The sequence below is a fragment of the Diorhabda carinulata genome, chromosome 9, assembly GCF_026250575.1.
Source record: "Diorhabda carinulata isolate Delta chromosome 9, icDioCari1.1, whole genome shotgun sequence".
Taxonomy (NCBI): Eukaryota; Metazoa; Arthropoda; class Insecta; order Coleoptera; family Chrysomelidae; genus Diorhabda; species Diorhabda carinulata.
The window spans coordinates 12,840,019-12,864,326 of record NC_079468.1 but is presented as its reverse complement, the minus strand read 5'-3'; the positions used below and the strand labels follow the sequence as shown (position 1 = coordinate 12,864,326).

General features: G+C 31.2%; 2 protein-coding genes across 4 annotated transcripts in view; one reads left to right on the top strand and one right to left on the bottom strand.

Moving 5' to 3' along the window:
• Window positions 1-3,149: 3,149 nt before the first annotated feature.
• On the bottom strand, window positions 3,150-7,955 carry LOC130898273 (uncharacterized). 2 transcript variants are annotated; one of them, XM_057807445.1, is made up of 3 exons: window positions 7,813-7,955; window positions 7,187-7,724; window positions 3,150-3,935 (listed from the first exon to the last, which is right to left on the bottom strand). In XM_057807445.1, the coding sequence occupies exons 2-3, from the start codon at window positions 7,577-7,579 to the stop codon at window positions 3,198-3,200; spliced, it is 1,131 nt and encodes a 376-aa protein (XP_057663428.1). In that variant the 5' UTR covers window positions 7,580-7,724; window positions 7,813-7,955; the 3' UTR covers window positions 3,150-3,197. The 2 variants fall into 2 exon arrangements, with proteins under 2 accessions (XP_057663428.1, XP_057663429.1); XM_057807446.1 differs by lacking the exon at window positions 7,813-7,955 and having other exon boundaries at window positions 7,187-7,736.
• LOC130898271 (uncharacterized) overlaps window positions 7,896-24,308 on the top strand; it is a 92,228-nt gene continuing 75,815 nt past the window's right edge. The window contains exon 1 of one of the 2 annotated variants that reach the window (XM_057807441.1): window positions 7,896-8,175. The gene's annotated coding sequence lies outside the window, so the exon portion shown is untranslated. The remainder of the gene's footprint in view (window positions 8,176-24,308) is intronic. The other variant, XM_057807440.1, reaches the window with a different exon arrangement.

Sequence of the window (24,308 nt, the reverse complement as noted above, 5' to 3'; positions counted from 1 at the left end):
AATTTTACGCTACGTGGTGGTTTCTTGCAGCATCACCTTTCAAAAATTGTGCATCTATAACTATTTTTCTAATTATTTTGGTATGTATCTGCGATTTTTCTCGTAAAAAACTCCAATTATCAAACAATTATGGTTCGGGGTTGTGTAGTTTGTGGAAAAGTGGATCATTTATTTCCAAACTTAACTTTTTACATGTAAGTGCGGTTATGTTTTATGTCAGTAACGGGCCAATTTCCTTGTTACTACTATTAAAATATTTTGTTGCCTTCCATTTCTATTTAATTATTAGTACTAGTTTCTTGGATATTTCTGTTAAAAAATGGTAATTTTGTACTTTCGCGGTCCCCTCAATTTTTGGCTCTAGAAAATCGAAAATTCAACCGATTGCGATAAATTTTTTTTAAATCTTCGTTTTTACGTCAGATTTATAAAGAAAATATGAGAATAAAAAAAATGAAAACTTATTTTGGTTAGGTTAGGTTAGAGGGGGTGTGTTAAAAATTCAGAACAAATGTTCTCATTTGGTCTTCTTTTCAAACACCCTGCCCCTCGGCCTATGCCCAATTATCTTTAACAGTCAACCTTAGTAAGATATAATTTTTTAATGGTAAAAATTTCCGGTGTTTCAAAGTTGACTTTTAATATTATACACTTGATTACAATAAGTGATTTTAAGGTTTTTGTTTATATAACTTTATTGATTACTTAATAAAAAAGGTACAAACGATTATATATGAGAAAAGGTCAATTTTAAAAGAAATTATTATTATTTTTAATTGTAAAAACATGATAAATCAACATTTATGTATAAATTTCTTTTCAATTTGTTAGTTTTTGAGTAGATTATGAAAAAAAATATAACAACTTCATTATGATTATTTGGAAAAAAATTATTAAGAAATATACGTGAATGAGTGCATTTTCATGAACTTTTAAAGCTCTGAAATCAATATAAGTTTCTATTTATTTTTTATTCCCATAATTTTTTTCGTAAATCCGCCATGAAAACGGAGATTTTGAAAAAAATCATGATTTTTCGATTTTCTAGAGCCAAAAAACGAGGCGACCTGGAAAATATAGAATTACCAAAAAAATATATGAAGTGTGTATATTCTCTATAATTTGTAATCTAGCAATTATCGGTGATTTTTTCCAAATAAATCTCGTTTGTTTAATACTTTAACTTCCCTCTTTGATTTAATTATCTAGGTTACTACGTAATAGTGTCCACTAATAAAGAAGTTTTTGGTTTATAGTTTCTAGTTACAAATGAACGTACGTAAATAAGAAACAAAAACAGTTTATTCCTCATTAAAATTAAGGAATATAAATATTTTTAAAATTAATTAATTAATAAATAAAAATGGGAGTTAAGTCACGTGACCGAGAAAACCACTCAGAAAGTCTTAGGTAACGTCACAAAAAACATCATTATTGACATTTTCATACAACCGAGCAGGTTACTCGAGTTTTGTTTTACGTTTTTAGCATTTAGTATGTTGATATTCTTGGACGAAGTACATTAGTTGTATTTTACATTTACATTACCTAAGTAACCAATATTGTGTACAGTACTTACGAGGATATATTGAAAAATTCTTAGCCTACTATAGAACCAAACAAAATTTCAAAATCAAAATATTTTATTACTCAACATATTCTCCTCTTAATTGGATACATTTATTACAGCGAACCTGTAACGTCTCTAGACCTTTCAAAAAAAATGTTTCTTGCTATGAAAACCAGACCTCCACAGCTTTTATTACCTCCTCGTTGGAAGAAAATTTACGACCTTTTAAACTTTTTTTCAGTTGAGGAATAAGGTGAATAAGGGGGGTGTTCTAGTAATTCAAACCCTAAATTAAGCATATCTTCGTAAATCTGCTTACCTCTTAACCCTTTTAAATACAGGCACTTGATGATGGCTCGATACTCCAATTTTTCGATTTTCACAATTTTGGTGGACATCTTTTTTCTTTTAATTTATTGCGTAACTCTGGTTTACTTTTTTGACGTCAAACTTTACACTCACACTTCCAATAAGTTGTTGTTCGTTGCTATGGTAACGCAATATTTTGTTTATGCATGGAACTGATCTAGGCTAACTAGATATCAATACATCCTCGTATATCAACCAAGCCGTCAAAGTATGGCATAAAAATCTTATCCGTAATGGATGCAAGAGCTGATTACACTTATAACTTGGAAATATATGTTTACCATTTGATTTATTTTACCAAGTTTATAATAGTGCTAGCTCGACAGTGAAAAACTGCGCACAAATTTTTGGTTCTGGGCGGAATGTCACTGGAGATAACTGGTTCACCAGTTATGAACTAGTAAGGAAAAAATCACAGACTTAGTTATGTCGGAACCAGAAGAAAAAATAAACGACAACTTCCACCGAGCTTTGTGGCGGTACGTGGTCGAAATCATTATACATCAAAGTTCGCTTTTCAAGAAACTTTGACATTGGTTTCGTACACTCTAAAAAAGAATAAGAATGTTATTCTACTTTCCAGTATGCATCACGAATCGGACATAGACCCTGCAACAGGTATGAAGGGAAAGCCATATATCGTATTTTATACATTGTTGAACTTTGCAAGTATTAATGCTCACACATATACAGCACAGGTAAAGAACAACTTGCTTGCCTACAAATTCGCGGAAACGGACCATCGAAATGGCAGAAGAAGAATATAATAGTGCGGGTCCTAGTAAAAGTGGCCTGCAGGCTACAATGACAAATCCTGAACCAGAGAATTCAGGAAATTCACAGAAGTGATGCTACATTTGTGAAAGGAAAGAAACCACATGACTTGATACAAATGCGTAGAGTTTAATAAGTTCATTTGCTTGGAACATGGAAAATAAATTTGCGACGTTTGTGCTAAATAAATGTAAGTTTTCATAGTTAGTTCGCTGTTTTATTGTTATTTTAATTTCATAACTATTAATTATGGAAAATATATTTGTTTAAAATTGATATTTTCTCTATTCTTATTAAGACAAACCTTTAATGACCTTTTAGAAATCATTTATTTGCGAAAATGAAATACTAGTCTCCCAGATGCCATGCAAGCACCGATGGTATAAAAATTAGCGCGCATAACAGAAGGTTAAGGAGGACTCCATAATACAGAATATTATTTACATTTTTTTAATTTATTTAATAAAATATATTCAAGTTATTTTCATTCCATTCCAGGAACTCTATACAAAAATTCACCATCGACATCATAAAAACAATCATTCAACTTATATACACATCCAGCTTTTTTCAGTCCTTTAGGTATAACTATTTGTTCTGGATACTTCAAATGTGAATAATCTCTCTTAACATTTGTTGATAATGATGATCCTCTACTAGAATGGAACTTATTCTCAGCAATTTGCTTTAGATCATCCTTATACAATGTACTAGGTACTTCTTCATTTTGATTTTTATCTTTAAAAATTAATATTTCTTCTTCAGTTAAATTCAATCCTTTATTCGCTTTATGTTCAAGATCAGACTGTAATTGGGATAGGGTTATCAAGTTTTTATGTTTAACCTTACATTTATCTGTAACTAAATATGTATCTGTGGACATATTTCCAGTGGATTTTGAAGTCACTTTTAAATCTATTTCAATTGATTCGTTATTTGTAGTTTCGCATTTATTTTTGTTTTTATTGCTTATTAGTTTTTGATAACTAGTAATAATTTCTGAAAAGTCTGACTTAACTTCTGGTAGATTAATAACTTCTTTTTTCTTATCGATGTATGGAGCTTGTATTTTCCTGGTTGTGAATTTTTTCAGATGTTCAGCTAATTCTGTAGGTAATAATTTGAACTTCCCATTCTTAAAAGCTTCCCAATTTTGTTCCACAACAGCATCATGTCTTTTTATCTTCAAATCAGATTTTGTAAATTTTGCTTTGATAACTTTCTGAAATAAAAGTCAGATTAGTTAACAAGTTCATTAAAATACTCCCCAGCAATATTAATGCAAAATTTTTATTAAAATTAAAAAATATTACAATGAATTTGAGCAAAACCTACTATATGGAAGTGAAATTGAAATTTGATAATAAAATCTTGATTTCAACCACTGTTGTAGAATAAACAAAGATTTAACATCTTTTTCCTCTGGCATCAATCACAGCTTGACAGCATGCTTTGAATCCCATTCATGATTTCATTTTCTTCTAGAGCATTCTATACTTCAATTATTCTTAGAGGCAGAAATGTAAATTTTAGAGCAAATATAATAATGCTAATAAGCACTTGTAATACATCTCAAAAAACACAAATTGGTTGAGATCCTGTCTATTAGCTAGCCATACCACTGCTCGGATTTTCATGTTAACATAATTTTGGACGATTCTACAGATATGTGGTTGAGAATCGTCAAGTATGAGGAGAAAAATTTTTTCTATAAATAGAGCTGAACTACTTGTGATATCAACAATATACCTATGAGCAATACTCTGATCTTTTTAACGAACATCATGTGTGGCCATTCATAGTAAGCCACACCACTCAATTACTGATCTATCACCATACATACTCCTTGGTTGTATATGCAACATTGTCCAAACCTTTCATGCTTTCTTTATACTGGGACAAGTCTCTGACAATATCTCAAAGCTCTAAAAATGGCCAATTATGCCAAATGGAATCTTTATGTGACTTGTACTTGTTATCAGCGTTTTCAATGCAACACTTGAAGCTTGGTAGGCCCATGGTAATTACAAATTATATATTTAAAAATCTTTTAGCTGTTTTCTTCTCTCTATAATCTTTTTACTATATCTCTCCATCTGTTTCTGTCCTCTGTTCTTTCTCTCTACCCAGTTATTCCCCCTCTTCTCAAATATGATATTACTAATTCTTTCTTCCTCTATTTTGCTCTCTTCGTAATTCTGTTTGCATTTATTCTGCACACATGTCCCAATCATCTGACTCTTTGGGCTTTGACTCACACCCATACAGTACAGTCGGCCTAATCATTTATTATAATGAGATTATTGCTGTACTATACTCTACAAGGCTAATTAATTTAGGGGAAAATTAGGATTCATTTTAAAATTTTCACGAAACTCAGAGCTAAGTTGTTTTCTTGTACAAAATAATTTTAACCTTTGATCCAGTGCTTACAAAATTAACGTACATGCCGATGCGGGGTTTCTTAAGAACCCCATAAGAAATATATAGAAGGATATGAAATAAAAGGCCAATTTGAATATAAAACGTACATACCATTGAAACTTTTGAGAAAATTTACACAGATAAAAAATTAAAACCTTATATTAAAAAAAGGGAAACTTAGTGAGTAACATAATATTCCTCTAAAATCTAACAAATGATTGCCTATTCTAAAGTATTACATCACTAAATAAGTCGTGTAACTAACACACAGATGGCGCTGCCGTTGTCAATTCCATGAATGAATATTCTGAATCCTTCCAATCATATCCATGAATGTTCTCTTAACAGTTTGTCAGCATTATCAACTGCGCCCATGGTTTTGTTATAATCTAAAATATTTTATGGCTCATTTTTAGTTTCAGGGCAAATTTTCTCTTTGTCTTGTTGCATAGAAAGTAGATAAACCATTCTGTTTTTTTAATGAATGTATAAAACAATTGTTAGGTCTTTGGTAAACGCAAACATTGATAATTCTGGAGGCATGGAAGTTACACTAATCTGCGAAGGTGTATCAGGCTTATTTTGGTGAAGTATTCCCAAAAGTATTAATTGTTTTGTTAACAATTTGCAAGAGGGATGCTTGTAAAAAAATTGTCTGTTGTTATACCGCACCAGCTGCTAGGGTATGGTTTAACCAAATCTGATATAATACTATACACCTGATTTCTTTTTGCTTTTCCATTTAAAAACTTCCCAGTGTACACACACATCAATTGTAACAGTTTCATATGGTTGAATAGACTTCTTGCATTTATCAAGGAATATATCCCAAATTTCCCTTTAATACCAATAATTTGTCATTCTTCCTTCTCTCTTCTCGCCTAGATTTGTTGTGGAATTGTAAAAAGCCAATTATTTACTCAAATCTGTCTCTAGACATGGCAGCTATAAAAAGTAACTAATATATGGGCCTGTTTGTTGTGGACTACATTTCTCGGGTTGATACTTTTGTACATCTTGCTGTGCCAGCTTTGATAAGAATGCCTATAAAACTATCTACATCTCGACAGGTAACCCCCCTCTTTTTGTTTGTTTGGATTTTTTTCATTCCAGTTATTGTAATATCTAAAGGCTTCTTCATTTTGTGAGACCTGAACATGCGCTTACAATATTCTTTCTTTGTCATTTTATATGGGCAAGTGATACAATTTGCCATTTTAGACCAGATTTTAAGGTATCTACAGGCAATTTCTTGAACGATGGTTTGAGGTGTAGATACTACAATGTGGGGAATTGGTATGTCAGTTGAGTGGTGAGTTCTTGATCTGAGTCTTCTTCGCTGTCTATTTCTATATTGTCCTCTATTTCTAAACCAAGTTCTTTGACATTCATATTTTTCATCGGATTCATAATAAATTTATGATTCCAAACTATCTGTATTCTGGTTTTAACATACTTCTATTTGCTCGTATTGTATCAGTGGTCTATGTCTTTAAAAATGAACCATTCTAAGCAGAATCTACTAAAAACACCTTATTTCTAGTATTAAATATGGCACCTCTTAATAGAAGTCTCAGTTCTCAGTGGGACCCCACTAACCTTTAACTGTGTAATGTCACAATACTCTTCTAATGACTGTGCAACTCACAGTCACACATGATAAGTTTTGTAATTTCAAGCATATAGCTAGAGGCAAAGTAGCCAGTTGTATTTTGTTTGAAAAATATTGCACTGGGGTCCTTCGAGAACCCCCAACAGCATTCAAAGATTAAATGAAATTTGTTGTCTAATATATTTACTATGTACTTTATAATTAGAAAATAAATAAGAAAAATAGAATCAAAAGTTAAAACTACAGTTACAAATACAAAAAGGGTATTTTATAAAACCATTCCCTCCATCTTTTTAAATTTATGAATTACAACATCAAAAAGTATTTATAAGTATCCATCAGTTTATTGAAAATAATATTCCATTTAAAATCCAAATATTGTTGGTACCCAAATTAATTTTTTTGCTAGGGAGTTTATTTATACATCAATTTAGTACCTTGACAACATCGGGTAGTGCCGGAAAACTATCGGACAATTTTTCCACTGTCCATTCTTCGGGATCCATACTATGAAGAAATCTCATTTGTTCCTTGTCACTCCATGTAAGAAAATTTGGATATTTATCTTTGAAGTATTTATTTTTCACTATTAAATATTTAAGTCGTTCCTGTTTTCTAGCTAATTCATCGATGTGTTGTTTATAACTTTTATGTGAATCCATAAAATCTGCTTCTAGATCATCTAAGTCAATATCCTGTAAGTCCTCTTTCTCGTGACTGATCACTGCTGCTCTTTTACGGATTCCTGGATCGATTTTAACTGTTCCTGAATAACGTCTACACATAGCTAAAACTATTGAGCAAACTTGTTTAGTTTTTAATGAAATCATTTTTCTATTGTTACATTAATAATAATGCTGTATTTAAAAATGGTATTATTTCTTCTTCTTTACTTATATCCACTATTTTGGCCTCCATCTTGACAGTTAATCGTCCCATTTCCAAATTTAAATCTTTACAACTATAAAAACCAATCTGAAAGTGCAACAGAAAACTTACAATTTGTTAGGAATCATAATAATTTATTGTTGAGAAAATACAGCTTAACATGAAAATGTCTTACCTACTATAGAACTTTACATTGAATCTGATATTTGATGACTCACCGCACCTTAATTTGATTATTCATTGGTAGACTTTTTGTTTATTCCCTCTCTTCGTCATTGATAATTTTAAACCAGCTGTCAGGCACAACACAGCCCAAAATACTTGATAGTGTGGAATGTGAAGGGTAGTGGTGCGCGTTGTTTTTATTACACAGCTGCCTTGCGCCGTTTGTTTTCGTTTTCGGAACAATATTTTTTATTTACTAGAAATCTTAATATTCTTTTATTGCAAGTACGATTGATTGGTGAATATAGTTAGTGTTATTGCAGACCAAAGAAAGTTTTGCTAAACAATTATTACAATAATAACAACAAAACAGGTACGTTAATATATTTGTATTAGAAGGGTTGTTTAATAAAACTAACCTATAAATAAAAGTTGAAAGTACGTATTTTAGTTACCATAAAAATATTTCGTAAATAGATCATCAACTCATCGAAATTTTAATTGTATAATTCGAATTAAAATAAGTTTATAGGGCGTTCCGGAAATTGGAGCACACACACCCTCTTATTTTAGGGCATCCTGTCATTATATTTATATTTGTTCAATGGAGAATAACAATTCCGCACATGTATAAGTGTAAAAGTAACAATTGTTGATATATTAACTCCTGACGTCACGTAGCAATAATACATTAATTGACTTTCAACACCTTGATCTAGATCCCAAAAAGGAAATATATATTATTTAAGAAAGTTTCTTCCGATTATTTTTTGTAGTATCTCAAAATATCAGTTTAAAATAGTAACATAGTGGCTTGTTTGCTCCTTTTTGTTTTTTATAACAAAATATGTAAATGTGCTAAAATCACTTCTATTGATAACCTTGTATAAACTAAACTTTGACTATAAAGAATGAAGTTACAAGCAAAAAATATGATATGATACATTTTCAAAAACTTCTTTTCGTTCATAACATTATTTTCTTTGCCCATATTTTCTTGTACTGAAAAATGATTTTTTTCATTTCACTTATAAACACCAGATGAATATGAGAACTTGAAGTAAATATCACTACATGGTGTGTCTACTGTTGTAACTCCTATCACATTATATTACTGGCAAAAGAACAATGGATAGGCTAAGAACTATCAAGCATATCTCTGTATGTTAACAATTAGAAACTAAGCTATTGGTAATATTATTGTTTAATTATGTTGGTTCAAATTTTATCATATCATAATTTTATAATAATATAATGATAATTTTCATCAATCTGTAATGTAAAACATTTGCTTACAAAATGTGTTAAAGATGGAATGTTGACTGATTTATTAATATCAAGCAACAACTTATTAGATGGTTGCCCAAAGAATTTAATAAGAGTTTTCATTTAACAGCCTGTGTGTAAAATCCATTTAAAAGTTTTTTCTATTTTTTTCTGTCAGTAGCAGTTTGCTTTATATTATCCAAACTCTCTTTGCCAGCTTCTATCCACTTTCTACTGGGTCTCCTTCTCCTGTGCTCCCTTCCTCTCTCTAGTACATACTGACTTATCTTAGGTCTGTAATTTTAACAATATTGCCTAGTTGCCTTCACCGGCCCCAGGCAATTTCTGATTTCCCATATCATTACCTATGCTCACTCTTTTCCAACAGTTCCTGTTCTGCTGCATTCATGCTTTCTGTTGATATCACCTTCTCTTCTATTGAATTCACAAAATTTGCATTCATGCAATATAGTAGGTTGGTTTACCATTCTGTATAGTGTAAGCTTAAGAAGAAAATTTTAATGGTATTTATTTTATATCAGTCTTGATACAAATGCTACAAAAGAAACATTAGTTTATTTTCTTAACAGTTCCACTATCAAATAAATTAGCTGAAAAAAAAATAATGACTTTGAAGAAGAATAGTGAAATTTGTGTTTGCAAGTATTAAGCTTAACTGGATGTCATATCGAATAAAGATTATCCTATATCAAAACACCAATATTAAAAAACAAGAAGTGTCACTCTAATCGGAATGATTGACTCGGGATTACAAAAGCCTGTCGGCACAATCCGACGTTTGCAGTTATTAATGTTTATACGAGGTTATTGCAGAGTTGTGACGGTTGTTGTGAATGTTCACTTACGAGGAAAATTTTAAGTTGTTTATTTAGTGGATCTTAACAAAAAGTTCAGTAAAAAAGTAATAGGGTGTGAGATTTATAGTTATAAAAATTATAAATAAGAATGTTGCAAATACCAAATAGAGAAGAATTCTAATTTCCAAATTAATAACTACATAATACATACCTTTATAAAATTTATACAGGTTGTCCAAAATTTGCAGAGTTCTTACAACAGTGAAATACGGGTTACGTGACAAAAATATTTTAAATTGTCCCTAATTGAAATTGACCTGTGTGAAGTTATCCAGGAATTACTAACACGAATATCTTTTCATAAAATAAAATGAATATTTGCAAAAAAAAAGGGAAATAGAGGAGAAATATAATGACATTATAATAGGCTACATGATTTTACTACCAAAAATTGGAGATTAAATGTATAAAAAATTTCACGATTCTGAACCCTAAGAATAAAAAAAATTATTTAACTATTACATAGTTCACTTCATTGAAAAACAATCAACAAAGAATTGTGATTGACGTATTTTTTATAACGTAAAAAAATTCATAAACTTTACATTTGACCCCAAAATTTTTTCAAATTTCATTCAGTTATTGCAAAGGACAGTCCTTAAGGAATCCATTAACAACAAATTGTGAAGAGGGTATTTTTTATAACGTCAAAAAAATTCGAAAAAAATTCGCGCTGACACACATCGTTCGTTTTTAATTTGAAGCCCCAAATTGTTTTCAAATTTTCTTTAACTATTGCAAAAGACACTTGAAGTTCCAAATACAAGAAATTTATTGGCGGTTTAAAAAATACTTGAATACATCACAATTTTTAGTTGTTTTTTATTAGGTTAACTTTGTAATAGTTAGATAATTTTTGTTATTTTTTTTATTTTTGAGTTTTTCGTTCAGAATCGTGAAATATGTACAAAAACACACGTTTAAAACTTTTTCCTCCACTTAATCTTCAATTTTTGGTAGTAAAATAATGTACCCGATTATAATGATATTATTTTTGTCCTCTATTAACATTCTTTCGCAAAATCTCAGTTTATTTTGTAAAACAAATGAGTAAAATTCCGTGGATAACTTCACGTGGGCTTAAAATCGGCTTATCGATTTCTCTAAAGATGTTTTATATTTTAGTTTGCAAATCTAAATGTAAAATAAATACGCAGCCTGATATAAAGTCTTAACAAATATTTATAAGAAAACTCTCCACGAGGATGTATAAAAGGCACAAACAACTAAGTTTATTACAATTTTCAACAAAGAGTATTTATAGTTGTTTGTCATATTCAAGGATATTACTTGGAGCTTAATTCAGGCCTCCAGAGCATTTAGAATTAGAATATGCTACATTTTATTATAAAAACTATTCTATATTCGAATGCTCCCCTTCAATATACTCCCTATACTCCCCTCTCCTCGCCACACACCTTTCCATACGTTTTTTCCATTGATCGAAGCAGTGCTGGAAGTCTTCTTTGGTGATGGCCTTTAGGAGCTCTGTCGTTTTTTGCTTTTCCGCTTCCATTGACTCAAATCGGGTCCCTTTCAAAGCAGATCTTTTTCCAACTTTTCTAATTTCATTATGTATCATTTTAAAACTACTTTTACGCCGATTTGAGTTGATAGAAGCGGAAATGCTAAAAACGGCAGAGCTCCTAAAGGCACTCACCAAAGAAGACTTCCAGCACTGCTTCGATCATTGGCAAAAACGTATGGAAAGGTGTGTGGCGAGGGGAGGGGAGTATGTTGAAGGGAAGCATTCGAATATTACTGTCTTACTTGCACTCACACGGACACGTTTTTAGCCCTGGCAGGTTGTTGGTGATAGAATTTCGGTCTGGCATTGTATATTATTAATTGTTTATTAATTCTATTTTTGCCGTTAAAATTTTAAGACTGATGAAATGACAAAAATGGATTTTGTTTCATAAATATTTATAGCGTTCTGTCAACAAATAGGAAATATGTTAACAATTAGGGAAGATGTAAATGCTCTGGCAAAAAGGCCATGAAGACAAAATACTGCCGAAAGTAATTTTATGACTGATACTTTAAAATAAATCTTATTTCTTACCCTCCTTAAAATTTTAGAATAGTCTACTCCAGCCATACAGGACTGCCAGAAGTGGTTTATTATTTTCATTAGGTATAGAGGATTTACTGTAGAAAGTTTCGTGACTTTTGGAATAATCACCTGAAATTGGTCACTTGCTCTTCCTCTAATAACTATGTAAGATATTTAATGAATTTAGTCTTAGTGACACATTTCAAAATTGAACATTTATTGGCTGGTGATATGCCATTGTGTTTTTATTTTTTTCCCTGAAGAGCAGATTACACAAATTGAAGTCACGGTTTCTGAACCTTTTTCTATTCAATTTTCAGTAGCCTCAAAAACATGTCAATCCTATGAATAATATTCAGAAAATAAGGAGTTCCTATAACATCAAAAACTTGCTATAGAGGTTTTGAATGTTTTACTGCTGTTTCCAACAACAGGATAATAAATTTATACGGCGATAAACTCTTGATGTAGAAAGAAATGTTTAATACCTTCCATTAAATGGACTTTACAATTCTTTCCCCTTGAACGTTCAACTTTTTTTGTATAATTACGAATACACATACGACCGGGTTTACCTCATGGAAATAGGAAAGGTAGGGAACACGCATAAGCTGTAAGTGTGTGCGAGTGGAGCTCACAGTGCATTAAGGATTATCAACGCCTCCCTTCTATCAATGACAGATTTGTACTCATGAAGATATAAAATCATAACAATAGTAATAGATTTACTGCGAATAAAAATACTATTGAACATTTATAAAATTTATTTCATTTCTATCTTGTTCTTCTTCTTCTTCTTACGTTAGGACTAAGTCCTGTATTTTCATCAAGGGTTTGCCAGGAGTAGTTGGGATGCTGAGGACCAGCTTTCATACCACCTTATAGGTGGTCGTACAGGAGGTCGAGTTGTGTTTGGTTTCAATTTTTGCTAACCGTTCATTTGGCATTCTGTCAACATGGTCTCTCCATTCTCTTCTGCGGCTCCTTTCCCATCTTACTACATCCTGAATATCGCACATGTCCCTTATTTCTTCATTTTTCTTCCGAGTAACGTATGTCCTGTTATTGATCTCAGAGTCCGCATTTCTGTTGTTCTTATGAGCCGTTTAGTGGTTGTGTTTTCCGCTCTAGTTTCTATTGCATATGTCATGACCGGCCTTACGCAAGTTTTATATATTCTAATTTTACATTTTGTGCTCATGTATTTATTTCGCCAAATTAAATCTCTATCGATAGATCAAAACATGTTTTATATTCAACATAAAGGGTGTTTAAATAAAGGTGATTCCGTCTCTAGAATAGATAGAAAATTGAAAAATATTTGGGGTTTGCTCAGTAAAATAATTTCGTAACGCCATCCGTATTCAAGATAAAGGGCGTTGAAGAAAGAAATATTAATAAATAACAGTTATTGAACTGCATCTGATAATATCCTGAAATCTTCCACTAAAATCGCTGTCATTAGCGTACCATTTGGAAAAATTGAAATAATTTAATGACCTTTAATCTACAATACAAGTACCTTACATCTAATAATTCACAAGACTCGAATTGAATTTAAAAATCGAGAAAGATTAATTTTCAGGGTTCCTTTACAATTATCACTAATATTTTAGACATTTTCATTAACCTGAAATAAATGTAAGCGTGCTCACAAAACACTTTGTCCAAATCTAGTTTTACATCTCACTTTTTAATACCAGTAAATGCGATAATCAATAAGAATTGTACCATGTTGTACCTCGCGTGTTTCCTCATTATTTAGTGGATTATATATTTTTCAGATGTACTTACCAATTTTATCGATTATATTATAAAAAACGTATTAAATGTCATTCTTATGTAACACAAGTTATTGATATAATAAGCCAACAATAAAACTTCACTACTCAAACTTATAATAATATTGAATCAGAAACTTATTTGACTGTTTTTGCACAGGTTTTGACTTTTAAACTGTTGATTCTGGCACATGTCAAGTTGAAACAGTTTGAGGAAAATTGTTGAGGTGTTGATCGAAGTAGAGTTTTAGTGAAAATATCGCCTGTTCTCAATTATATCATTATGTATATGGGCGATTTTTCCCACATTCTAAAATGATTGCAAAATACCACGTCTAACACATTGATACAACCTTCCCTAAAATGGGATACATATACACTCGTGGTCAAAAATAACGCACCACTCTGATTTCTGAGAATATTTTTTTTAATAAATTTAAATTAATATTACTTAGCTTTTTTTTAATGATTTTGACACAATAATAAGAAACGTGTAGTAATTTTGAGTGATTTTTAATGAGTACAAAAATAAAAATTAAAACATTGCAATACAACCAAATTTTCCTAAAAATAAAACTTGCATTCTAAACAATAATTTTCCTGTTTTTAAAACGCTAGTAGCGTGTATTTTCGCCTCTGGATGTAATTGTTGCTAACATTCTCCTGAACATGCTTTCGATTAGGTGCTGTATCACTTCTTGAGGTATGAGGCGTTTTAGAATGTCCCAGACATGCTGGATAGGATTCATATCTGGACTTCTTGGTGGCCAGTCCAGGGTATGAATTCCTACTTCGTTTAAATAATTCAAAACATCTGCCGCAACGTGTGGTCTAGCATTATTATGCATTCAACGAAAATAATCACCAATAAATGGTCCAAACGGAACGACGTTATTTTCAAAAATGTCAATCTTATGATAGAGGTGAGCGCCGAGATTATCATCAGTAAATGAATTAAAAAAAAATAGAAGCCCGTTTTTTGCGTTGTTCGCGGCGGCTCGAGTAGGTGGAAAATGAGTAAGCGCTAAAAAATCACGCGCGCGATAAAAAATTATTATATTTCAGCTAGTTTTCATCGTATCTTGGTGATTTCTTTTCAATTTCGGGTAGCTCAAACAGACATTTTAAATGTAAACATCAAAAATGTATTTCCATTAAGCCAAATACAAAAAATTTTCATTTCAAATGTACACCGATTTTCTTCAATTTTTTCCGGCCTGCAAAACTTCTTACGCTATCACACCGCTCTTAGTTGAGACCCTAAGAACCTAATAAAAAAGTTTCGTGCTCGCACGTTATGAGGTTTTTCAAATGAGTTTGCCCGCACTTTCGATCACTTCTTACGAGGGTTTTCCGGCCTGCAAAACTTCTTGCACTATTACACCGCTCTTGGGGTTTAAACCCCACGTTACAAAAGGTTTCACGCGCACCCGTTATGAGGTTTTTCAGCCAATTTTTTCGTTCGGGAAAACCGGCTGGAATTTTCATATCCCATTTTCATGCTGACCTTAAGAAATGGCGTTTGGTGGTAATTGCTGTGGATCATTCGCAGAACCTAAAAACATGTAAAGAAAATGTGAAATCAGCTACTCAAGATTTTATTCGTAGGACAATTTATAGTTTATATAACGAGAACAGGGTTGCGACATTACAAGTAATACAGCAAAAGGTAGCAGATTATCCAGAATACAATTATACCAGTTTAAAAACATTGCGTTAAGTTTTGTCAGCGTGTGGTTTTAAACACAAAAAACTTGATAAACGGATGGCAATAACCGAATCGTCAAAGATAATTGGATGGCGACAAGATTATTTGCGTCTGATAAAAGACTACCGAAGTTCTAATAGGCACATAATTTATCTAGATGAAAAATGGTTTGACAGTTACGATGTAGTAAATTTAGGTTGAGTTGAAAATAGTAAAAATTGCTGTTTGAATGAGCCAAATTCTAAAGGGAAACGCATTATAATAGTACACGCTAGAAGCAAAGACGGTTTCGTGTCTAATGCTTTATTAATATCTGCTAAAAAATTAAAAACTGTGCAGCTGATTATCATGAAAATATGACAGCAGAATTATTTGAAAAGTGGTTTAATGAACGCATCCTACCACTAGTGGCAACTCCTGAAGATACCAAATAGTAGTATTAATAAAGCTCAAATTTTAGCATATGCCTGAAAAAAATATTCCTATTTCTGTTAGCGATCGTAAAAAAAGCCCAACAAACAAAGAATTGCTTACATAAAGGTCTAAAGGTAGAAAAAATTTATTATATTGACAAGCTGTGCAGGGTTATACTCTTCTCAGACTACCTCCTTACTATTACATATTTAACGTAAAATACGAATGACGAAAATGTAATCAGTCTCCAGAATTGAGTAAAGAGGTTGTAAAATTCGTAAAGAAAGTTCTAGCAGCAGACAACGAAGAGCTTTGGAAAAACTGTGTTGAACATGTTATTAAAGAAGAAGAAGAGAATGTGTTATCACCCTCTTTACAACCCTTCATATTTCAATTAAATGATGACTAGTTCAAACGATTCTGACTACCATTATTATTTATAAAGATACTTTGGAATTGAAAGGTTTTTTTTTCTTTTGTTTTATTTAGAAAGAACTTATTTTCCTTTATTGTTTTTGCTTTGAAATTTCGTTTTCCAGAAAAAAAAACGCATGAGGTATAAAAAGAGCTCAGTTCACGTCTGGTACCCTATTTAAACCAAACTCCCTTACAGTCAGGTATATTTTTCTCGTCTATTTACGTTTTATAATTTAATATTCAATTGTAGCAAGTTAACGAAGTATAATAACGATTCTTTTCTAAGTTCCAAGTAGGACTACAATTAAGTGCATCTGTCTAAATAACGGCGTATAATGCCGTCCAGTTTATAATGATTAATGATAAATTGTCAAGAGTTTTTGTAATCTGCAATTGATATTGGAAGAACAACTGCAGACATAGGAAATACTTAATTCAATTATTTATTTCATTAGTAACGTCAAACTACTAATGATTTATGAACATGAAAAATAATATTCATAATACAATTATTTAGGGACATTATTCCATATTTTTGTAAAAAAGTTTTCTCGCTTCATACTCAATTTGTATGAAATGTTGTGACTCCATAATTTCTCTATCTCTAATCAAGTTTCGGCTCCGGTATATTGTGTGAAATTTTATTTGCAACTTCCTTCTCATTTTTGACACTCTCTGCTACATAAATTTCCCTAATATATTTCTTATCCGTCACGTCCTTTGAGAGCTAAGACATCAACTCCAGAGTTCGCTGTTAAAGTGGGTAACGTTCTTCTAATGGAGTATCCAGTATACAAATTTCATAAATTTAGCAATCGACTATTTCTTGAAAGCCTGGCTTAAGCACTGTGAGATGTAGGATCTTATTTCAATGTAATGTCGATTTATTTTAAAATAACAAACTTTCTCACCGTCACTTTTAGTCACTAAATTCAGGATCCATTCCATTTTTAAATCAGGAGTAGTAACAATTAGGAATTGAGTCCTCAATTTAACATTATCCATTTTCACTGCTCAGAGTTTCCAGTACAACCTTTATTATTAAATAAATATCTTGCCTTTCAAACAAATGAGATTTTATTGGTTTACATCGGTATTTTTTTTTTTGATCCAGAATACTTAGAAATACTTATATTTTTTTCTATGAGAAGGGTGGACTTTAGCAAGGAATATTTACGCCATATGCTAGATGGAGACTTTGATACAGTAGATTTTTCGTGAAAGCACGCCAAAAAACGGTTTCCGAAACTGCAATTACAGTGTTTGATGGGAACCAATTCTCGAAATATTGGTACATTTCTTCATGCCTCTTTCTTAATTTTTCTGTTAGTAGCGATAGACAAACATTATTTGCTGATTCTTCTAATCCATTCGTTATACAAATAAAAATTTAAGTTTATCTCAGGTATTTATAAGAAACTGTCAGCTTGATGTTCATAAAATAACAATGTTCTAGATATTTCTTTGAACTTGGAAGAGCATTACAAGATTCTGCCTTATAGCGTCACAATGCAAAGGGACCTCCCCGACCAATCCACCTTTTAGGAAAAATGTATTCAAGATGATTTTTCACATCATTTAGGAAGTGTGAAGGGGCCCAATCGTGCATTAAACACATGTCTCTGCGAATGTTTAGGGAAATTCTAATTACCGCTGACCATTAAGGTTATTATAAAAAAAAATGGACCGACCAAATTATTACCCACTATTCCTCCCCACCATTAACTCAAAATCGATTTTGAATCAATAAAACCGTCACGTATGAAACTAGTTTCATCAGTAAACAATACTTCTCCAACAAATGTATTATCAACTCGGTGTTTATCTAGAAACCAACGAGCGCAGGCTAGTCTTGCTGGATAATCCTCTACTTCCATGGCATACACTTTCTGGAAGTGGAAAGGGTAGAGAAGTTTTTCCTGGACAATCCAATGAGTAGGTGACGTTGATCGTTCAATTGTAGTGACATTTTGCGTACGATATTTGTGGAATCAGCATCAACTGCATCTAATTTATTTTGCCCTAAAACTGCTGTTCATGGTGACCTTCGTTATCTTTTTTTGGTAGGACACTTCTAAAAAATAGAAGAACCAGTTTCCCGTAAGATGGGATCAACCCTAACAAAAGTTCTACAGTCGAGCATAATTCTACCCGGAAAGCGTTTAGTATACAACCTGCTGGCTTCTGACGGGTTACCAGATATACATCAAATGCATGTCGGCATATTCACTAAAAGTAAATTCTACCATATTGAAACTTTAATACAATGTGATAATTATTGATGACAGGTTTTGAAAAAAATGACAGCAAACTGACATGAACAAATTAAGTCGCTTGCAATTTTCAATTGAATATCACGAAGTAGCTTATTTGTTAGTAGCCTACTAGATGCAAAATAATTATTAATCTTTTTCAAAAGTTTTTCCTTATGCCAGTAATATGATCTTCGATAGTATGTACTACAAATGTTTATTTATTTATTGATAAGTTCTCCAAGAAATGTTGGATTGTGTTTTAATACCTCCTGTAAGTATTTTCAATAAATAATTACAATTTACGATAATTTTCTCCAGAATTTCTCTATGGCGAACAATTTCCTAGGCATGTACAACTATCTAAATATGTACATATCTACTTTTGTTAAAAAATCGATTGAAAGATTCATTTTTGCTATCTTTAGATTGTACAGGTTGTCCCTGTAAAAGTTGTTATTGGATTGGGATTGTTAACCATTGGGCATGAGCCGCCCCTGGCCTTCAGATAGTGGAGTATAATTATTTATTCCTTCATACACAGTACATCTACGTACGTAATTATCTATTCAAAATTCATAATGTTCGAAAGTATAATTTAGACTATATAGACTATAACTCAGAAATGAGGGGTCGTATGAGAATTTTTTTCATATCACAGTATTATTTTCACGTCATATACTCATCATCTCGTCATAAAGTTCCGGAACACAATATTCCAATTATATTGATGAAAATACACGAACAAATTCTGCGGGAAGGAGAAAAATCTTCTATAATTTATTAGATGGGAGTGTATTTACTAGTCTCGAACTTAATTGCCAACCCTTTCGACTAATAAAGTTTACATCTCTTATAGTAAAAATAACTATTATATTGGTAGAGCAACGCCTATTGACTGTCTTTTTATTTTATTATCATTGTTCATATGAATGTTATCAATCCATTTTCCTGAGTTGGTTATTTGTGTCTTTTCGATAATCCTATTCGATTATATTCATTTTATATGCGAGTTTATTAATGTAATCATGTGTTTATTTTCTTATTATAAATATTTGACACCTTCTCAAGATGACTGTTAGATATAAATAAAACTGAATTAAGGTCACAACAATTCCGTAATATTGTAATTAACCATATTTTGAATGCAACATGTCATTATTAGTATAATAATATTATAAATTTCTAAATTGAAAATGATTTGATTTGTATGTTGTAGATTACCGTAAAATAACATAAATTTTGCGCTATGCATAAAATTGTATTGTGTCATGTCAATTTATTAGTTAAGTATTAGACCCCTAGATGGCGTCAATTTGGCCAAAATAAATAACTTTGTCCAGAACTCAAAATAAAAGTTATATTTGCTAAGGACCTTGTACCGAACTTATCGTTTAGAAACATTAACAAACTAGATGAAACGGCAGGTAGTCCGTTAAATTTCGAGAACACTTTTTTAATATTGCGCATGAACATGACCGTTTTTAAAGGGCTTTTGATGAAGTTGGATGTAAGCCATAATGTTTAACCAAAATTTAGGTTTCGGCGTATATCTTGCCTTAAAACGAGTTTCTAGTACCGGCTGTTGACATGAGTACTGCTTTATTTAGTCTTTCTATTTCTGTATAATAATTACAGTAAATTAAAATATTTGGTCGATGATGCCGTTCCCAAAATAGCATTTTATCATAATGATACGCCTAAATACAAAATAATATTATCAAATCTACGAAGTGGTTCTAAAATATTAAATAAATTTATTATAATTACTGTAAAATATAGTTTTCATGTTTGGGATTGGTTGATTTGAAAATGTACTCGTATTATAGCGTAATTTTCATGTCAAAGATCTAGATTCAGCATTGTAAAAAATAAAGCAACATATAAACAATACTACGAGGTCTGACTATTAAATAACGAGACTGGTTACGAAAAATAGTTTCATAGTCCTATCCATTTCACTGGATTTTCTCCCAGTTCATATTTTAGGTATTATAATATTTCTATTTTTTCTTTGCTTTCGAAGTGAATAAATAATTACTTTATGAATACACTGATTACCCCACCACTACACCAACACTCATGGGGGTTGACATAAACAAAACCGCTTTTGGAGATCAAGTCTAAAAATTTACCCCGAATTAATTATCATAAGATATTATTTGAAACTTTTGAAATAACGCCTTATATTTGTTTCTTGAACAAACTTGTTATTAGAATGACTAATATTTTAGGAGGAAATGCTACTCATGGTGCAATATCTATGATTGATCTTCATCGTCGTTTTATACCTCACTTAAAGTGATAACTGCCAGAGGCACGTGAGTCACAGGCAGCATTTAGTAAAGTAGTAAATGTCGTCAACAAGATTCGAAACAATTCTTTAAATTTCAGTTTATTTGACAAAACATAACGCAGTCCTTCCTCGATTATTTTCGCACACCGAAGTACGCTGGCTCACAAATGGCTCTTGCTTTTCCAAATTTGCAGCTATTTTTAAAATTGCGTTTTATTCTATTTATTACTAGAATGATTAAACAAGATAATGAAATCAATTTTTATGTGAAAAGTCAATATGACTATGCCGCTACTGTTATAAATATTTGTAAAATGTTTTAGCCTTCACTGTTCACAAACCAGTGAAAACGACGGTTCTTATTCAATTTGAAATATCATTTGAAAGAGAAAGTTATCGCTAAAATAGAATTCGATTAAGATGCCAAAGAAAAATATTAAAAAAATGACATGGAAACGTTGGAAAAGCGCGTAACTGATTATGTCACTCTTCAAAGATACTATCTCAATAAATAACATGATATTTAGCTAAAAGGAAAATAAACAAATGCAAAAAATTCATTCATTCAGGTACTGAAAAAATGAACATTTGTGTAAATTCTAGAAGATGCTGTTCAGCTCTTCTTCTTTATTTTATTTCAAACCTTTTATTGTATAAATAAGTGACTCACAATTCTTAGTAATTTTACGAAAGTTATCTAAACTAAGAAACGTGTCAGTTGGAAACAACTATGTATAATTTATTCTTATTCTTCTCGGTTATTCTAAAATAAGCGTTTTTATTAAATTTTCATTCAACTGAAAAATGGTATAAAATCGTGTTTTTTGCCAAGATGTGGAAATACCACGACTAAAACACCTGATAAAGTTTGCAAAACAGAAATGGTTTAAAAGTGTTGGTCGCTTTGACGATCCTTCGAGATTTCAATGTAAGTGAGATTCAAATTCAACTTATTTCAATATTTTATAGTAATAAGGTTTGAAACGCTCTGTAATAATGTATAGTTCTTCCAATATTAATTGCAGAAAACAATTATGCGAGGAACAATCAATATTTCGTAAATACGCACAGCACTCATACCAAATTAAGAAATGAAAAATAATGTTCACTCCTCGTATAAAATTCGATAAACATCTAACAAACCGTCAGTCCATGTGGACTCATCATCTCCACTGTTTACCAATGAAAACATCGAATTGTAAACATAAATAAATGCATTTCTATTGGCCGAAGGCGTATGTACACAATTTCTTGGAAATATTCCTACTAAAAACTTTGCGATAAGCATCGGCGTGGCTTGGTGAGGTTAATTTAAATCATAAAGGTATGAATTTAATAATAGATTTAGATATACAAACATACTAAGTTAATTAAAATATATTCGAATGTTTAAAAAAGGAAAATATTAAAAAATCTGATAATGCAGTCATAATAAGAATTGCTGAATTAAGTAGAGTAAATAAGATTTCCATTAATCGAGTAGTCACGAAAGAGTTTACTGTGGATCATTCCCAGAACCGAAAAACATGTAAAGAAAAACTGAAATCAGTTGACTCAAAACTACTCAAGATTTTTTATACGTAGGACAATTTATAGTTTATATAAGGAAAACAGCAAAAGGTAGCAGATTATCCAGAGCACAATTATACCAGTTTAGAAACATCCCGTCAAGTTTTGTCAGCATGTGGTTTTAAACACAAAAAACTGAATAAACGGATGGCAATAACCGAATCTTCAAGGGGGCAAGATTATTTGCGTCAGATAAAAGACTAGCGAAGTTATAATAAACACATAATTTATCTAGATGAAACATAGTTTGACAGTTACAATGTAGTAAATTTTGGATTGACAATAGTAAAAATTGCTGTTTGAATGGGCCATGTTCTAAAGGGAAATGCACTATAATCGTACGCAATGGAAGCAAAGACGGTTTCGTGCCCAATGCAAACCTATAAAAAGCTTATTCACCGTATTCTTTGATAAAGAAAACTGTTCTATATTTAGGTAACTAATAAATAAAAACTGTATTATAACAGCACACGCTGCGATGCCGGCAACGATAACTTCGTGATCTTCAAGCAGACAACTGCTCAATGATTTTATGGCGTTATAACTGGAAACCAATGAGAATCGAGTTAATAATTTAAAATTTTCGCGATTCTCAATTAAATATTTAGATATTACTTTTTGAAAAATGTAAGTACCTTTTTGACGGCTATAGTCATTTGATGTTGATGGATGTCTTATAATCATAATGTCTATTGACGTCAATTCATGTCATTTGTCACATAATGCTTAAAATATCTTTCGGTTCTGTACATCTACAGCTATACAGGAATTAAATGCAAAAAACCCAGCCCGCTACATGCCTGTGAGGAGATATCGCTGCTACAGACAGACGAACGGACAAACAAAACGCTAATCATTTATGGTATAAACGTTTTTGATAATATTTTAATCACGCATGAATGTTTAATCGCGATCGCGAGATTGTTGTACTATAAAAATTTTTATCCCATTCAAGTTATTTTCTGGCAAAACTGGACTTAAGTGTTATTTTGTAGAAGCCATTGTTATTGAATATAAATATGGAAAAAGCATTATTTTGAAATAAGAACAGTATTTTTGTCAAATTTTGAAAAGCAATTTTTTGACAAAATTAAATTGGGGACGAATTTTATTCCAAATTCATTTTGGAAAAGCCGTTGCCATTTAAAGTATAATTGGAAAAAGCATTTCTTGACAACAATTGTATATGAAATTGTCATTTTTATCAAAGACCATTTTCATTCAAATTTTGTAAACACAAACGCTATTTCCTCTTCAAATTTCTATCGAAAAAGCCATTGTTGTTCAAATTAAATTTGGTAAAAGCCGTTTTGTATAAGATTAAATTTGAAAAGCAATTTTTGTCCAAATTATGTTTAGGAAATAAATTTTCTGATTCTGAGTAAGCCATTTATCGTATCAATTGACCAATTTAATTTTATTAAGTCTTTTTTTATCCAGATTAATTTTGGAAAATCAGTTTCTGTTCGAAAGACTTCAAAAAACAGGATCGTTAGGATACGTGGACCGCGACAGAGTGAGCCGTCTGTTTAAAACTATTTGCTATTTTTGTACAGATCAAGACCCAATATATTAATTAGTGTATTTTTCATTTCTAAAGTTTGGCATATTATCTTACAATGTGCATATTATTATTTATTCGTTCGAGTCTCTTAACCTTCAACTAATTTTGGGAAAGTATCTATAAATAGAACCTGAATATCTTCCATTTAATTATAATTAAATTTTTAGACATTTACGTAAATATTCAAATTGAATACTGATTTCGTGGATATTACATCACTACAAAAACACCAACGCGATAAATTCGTTTTGATAATAAAGTGTTCAAGTAAAATAACCTTGATCAATCTATCTAATATAATTACT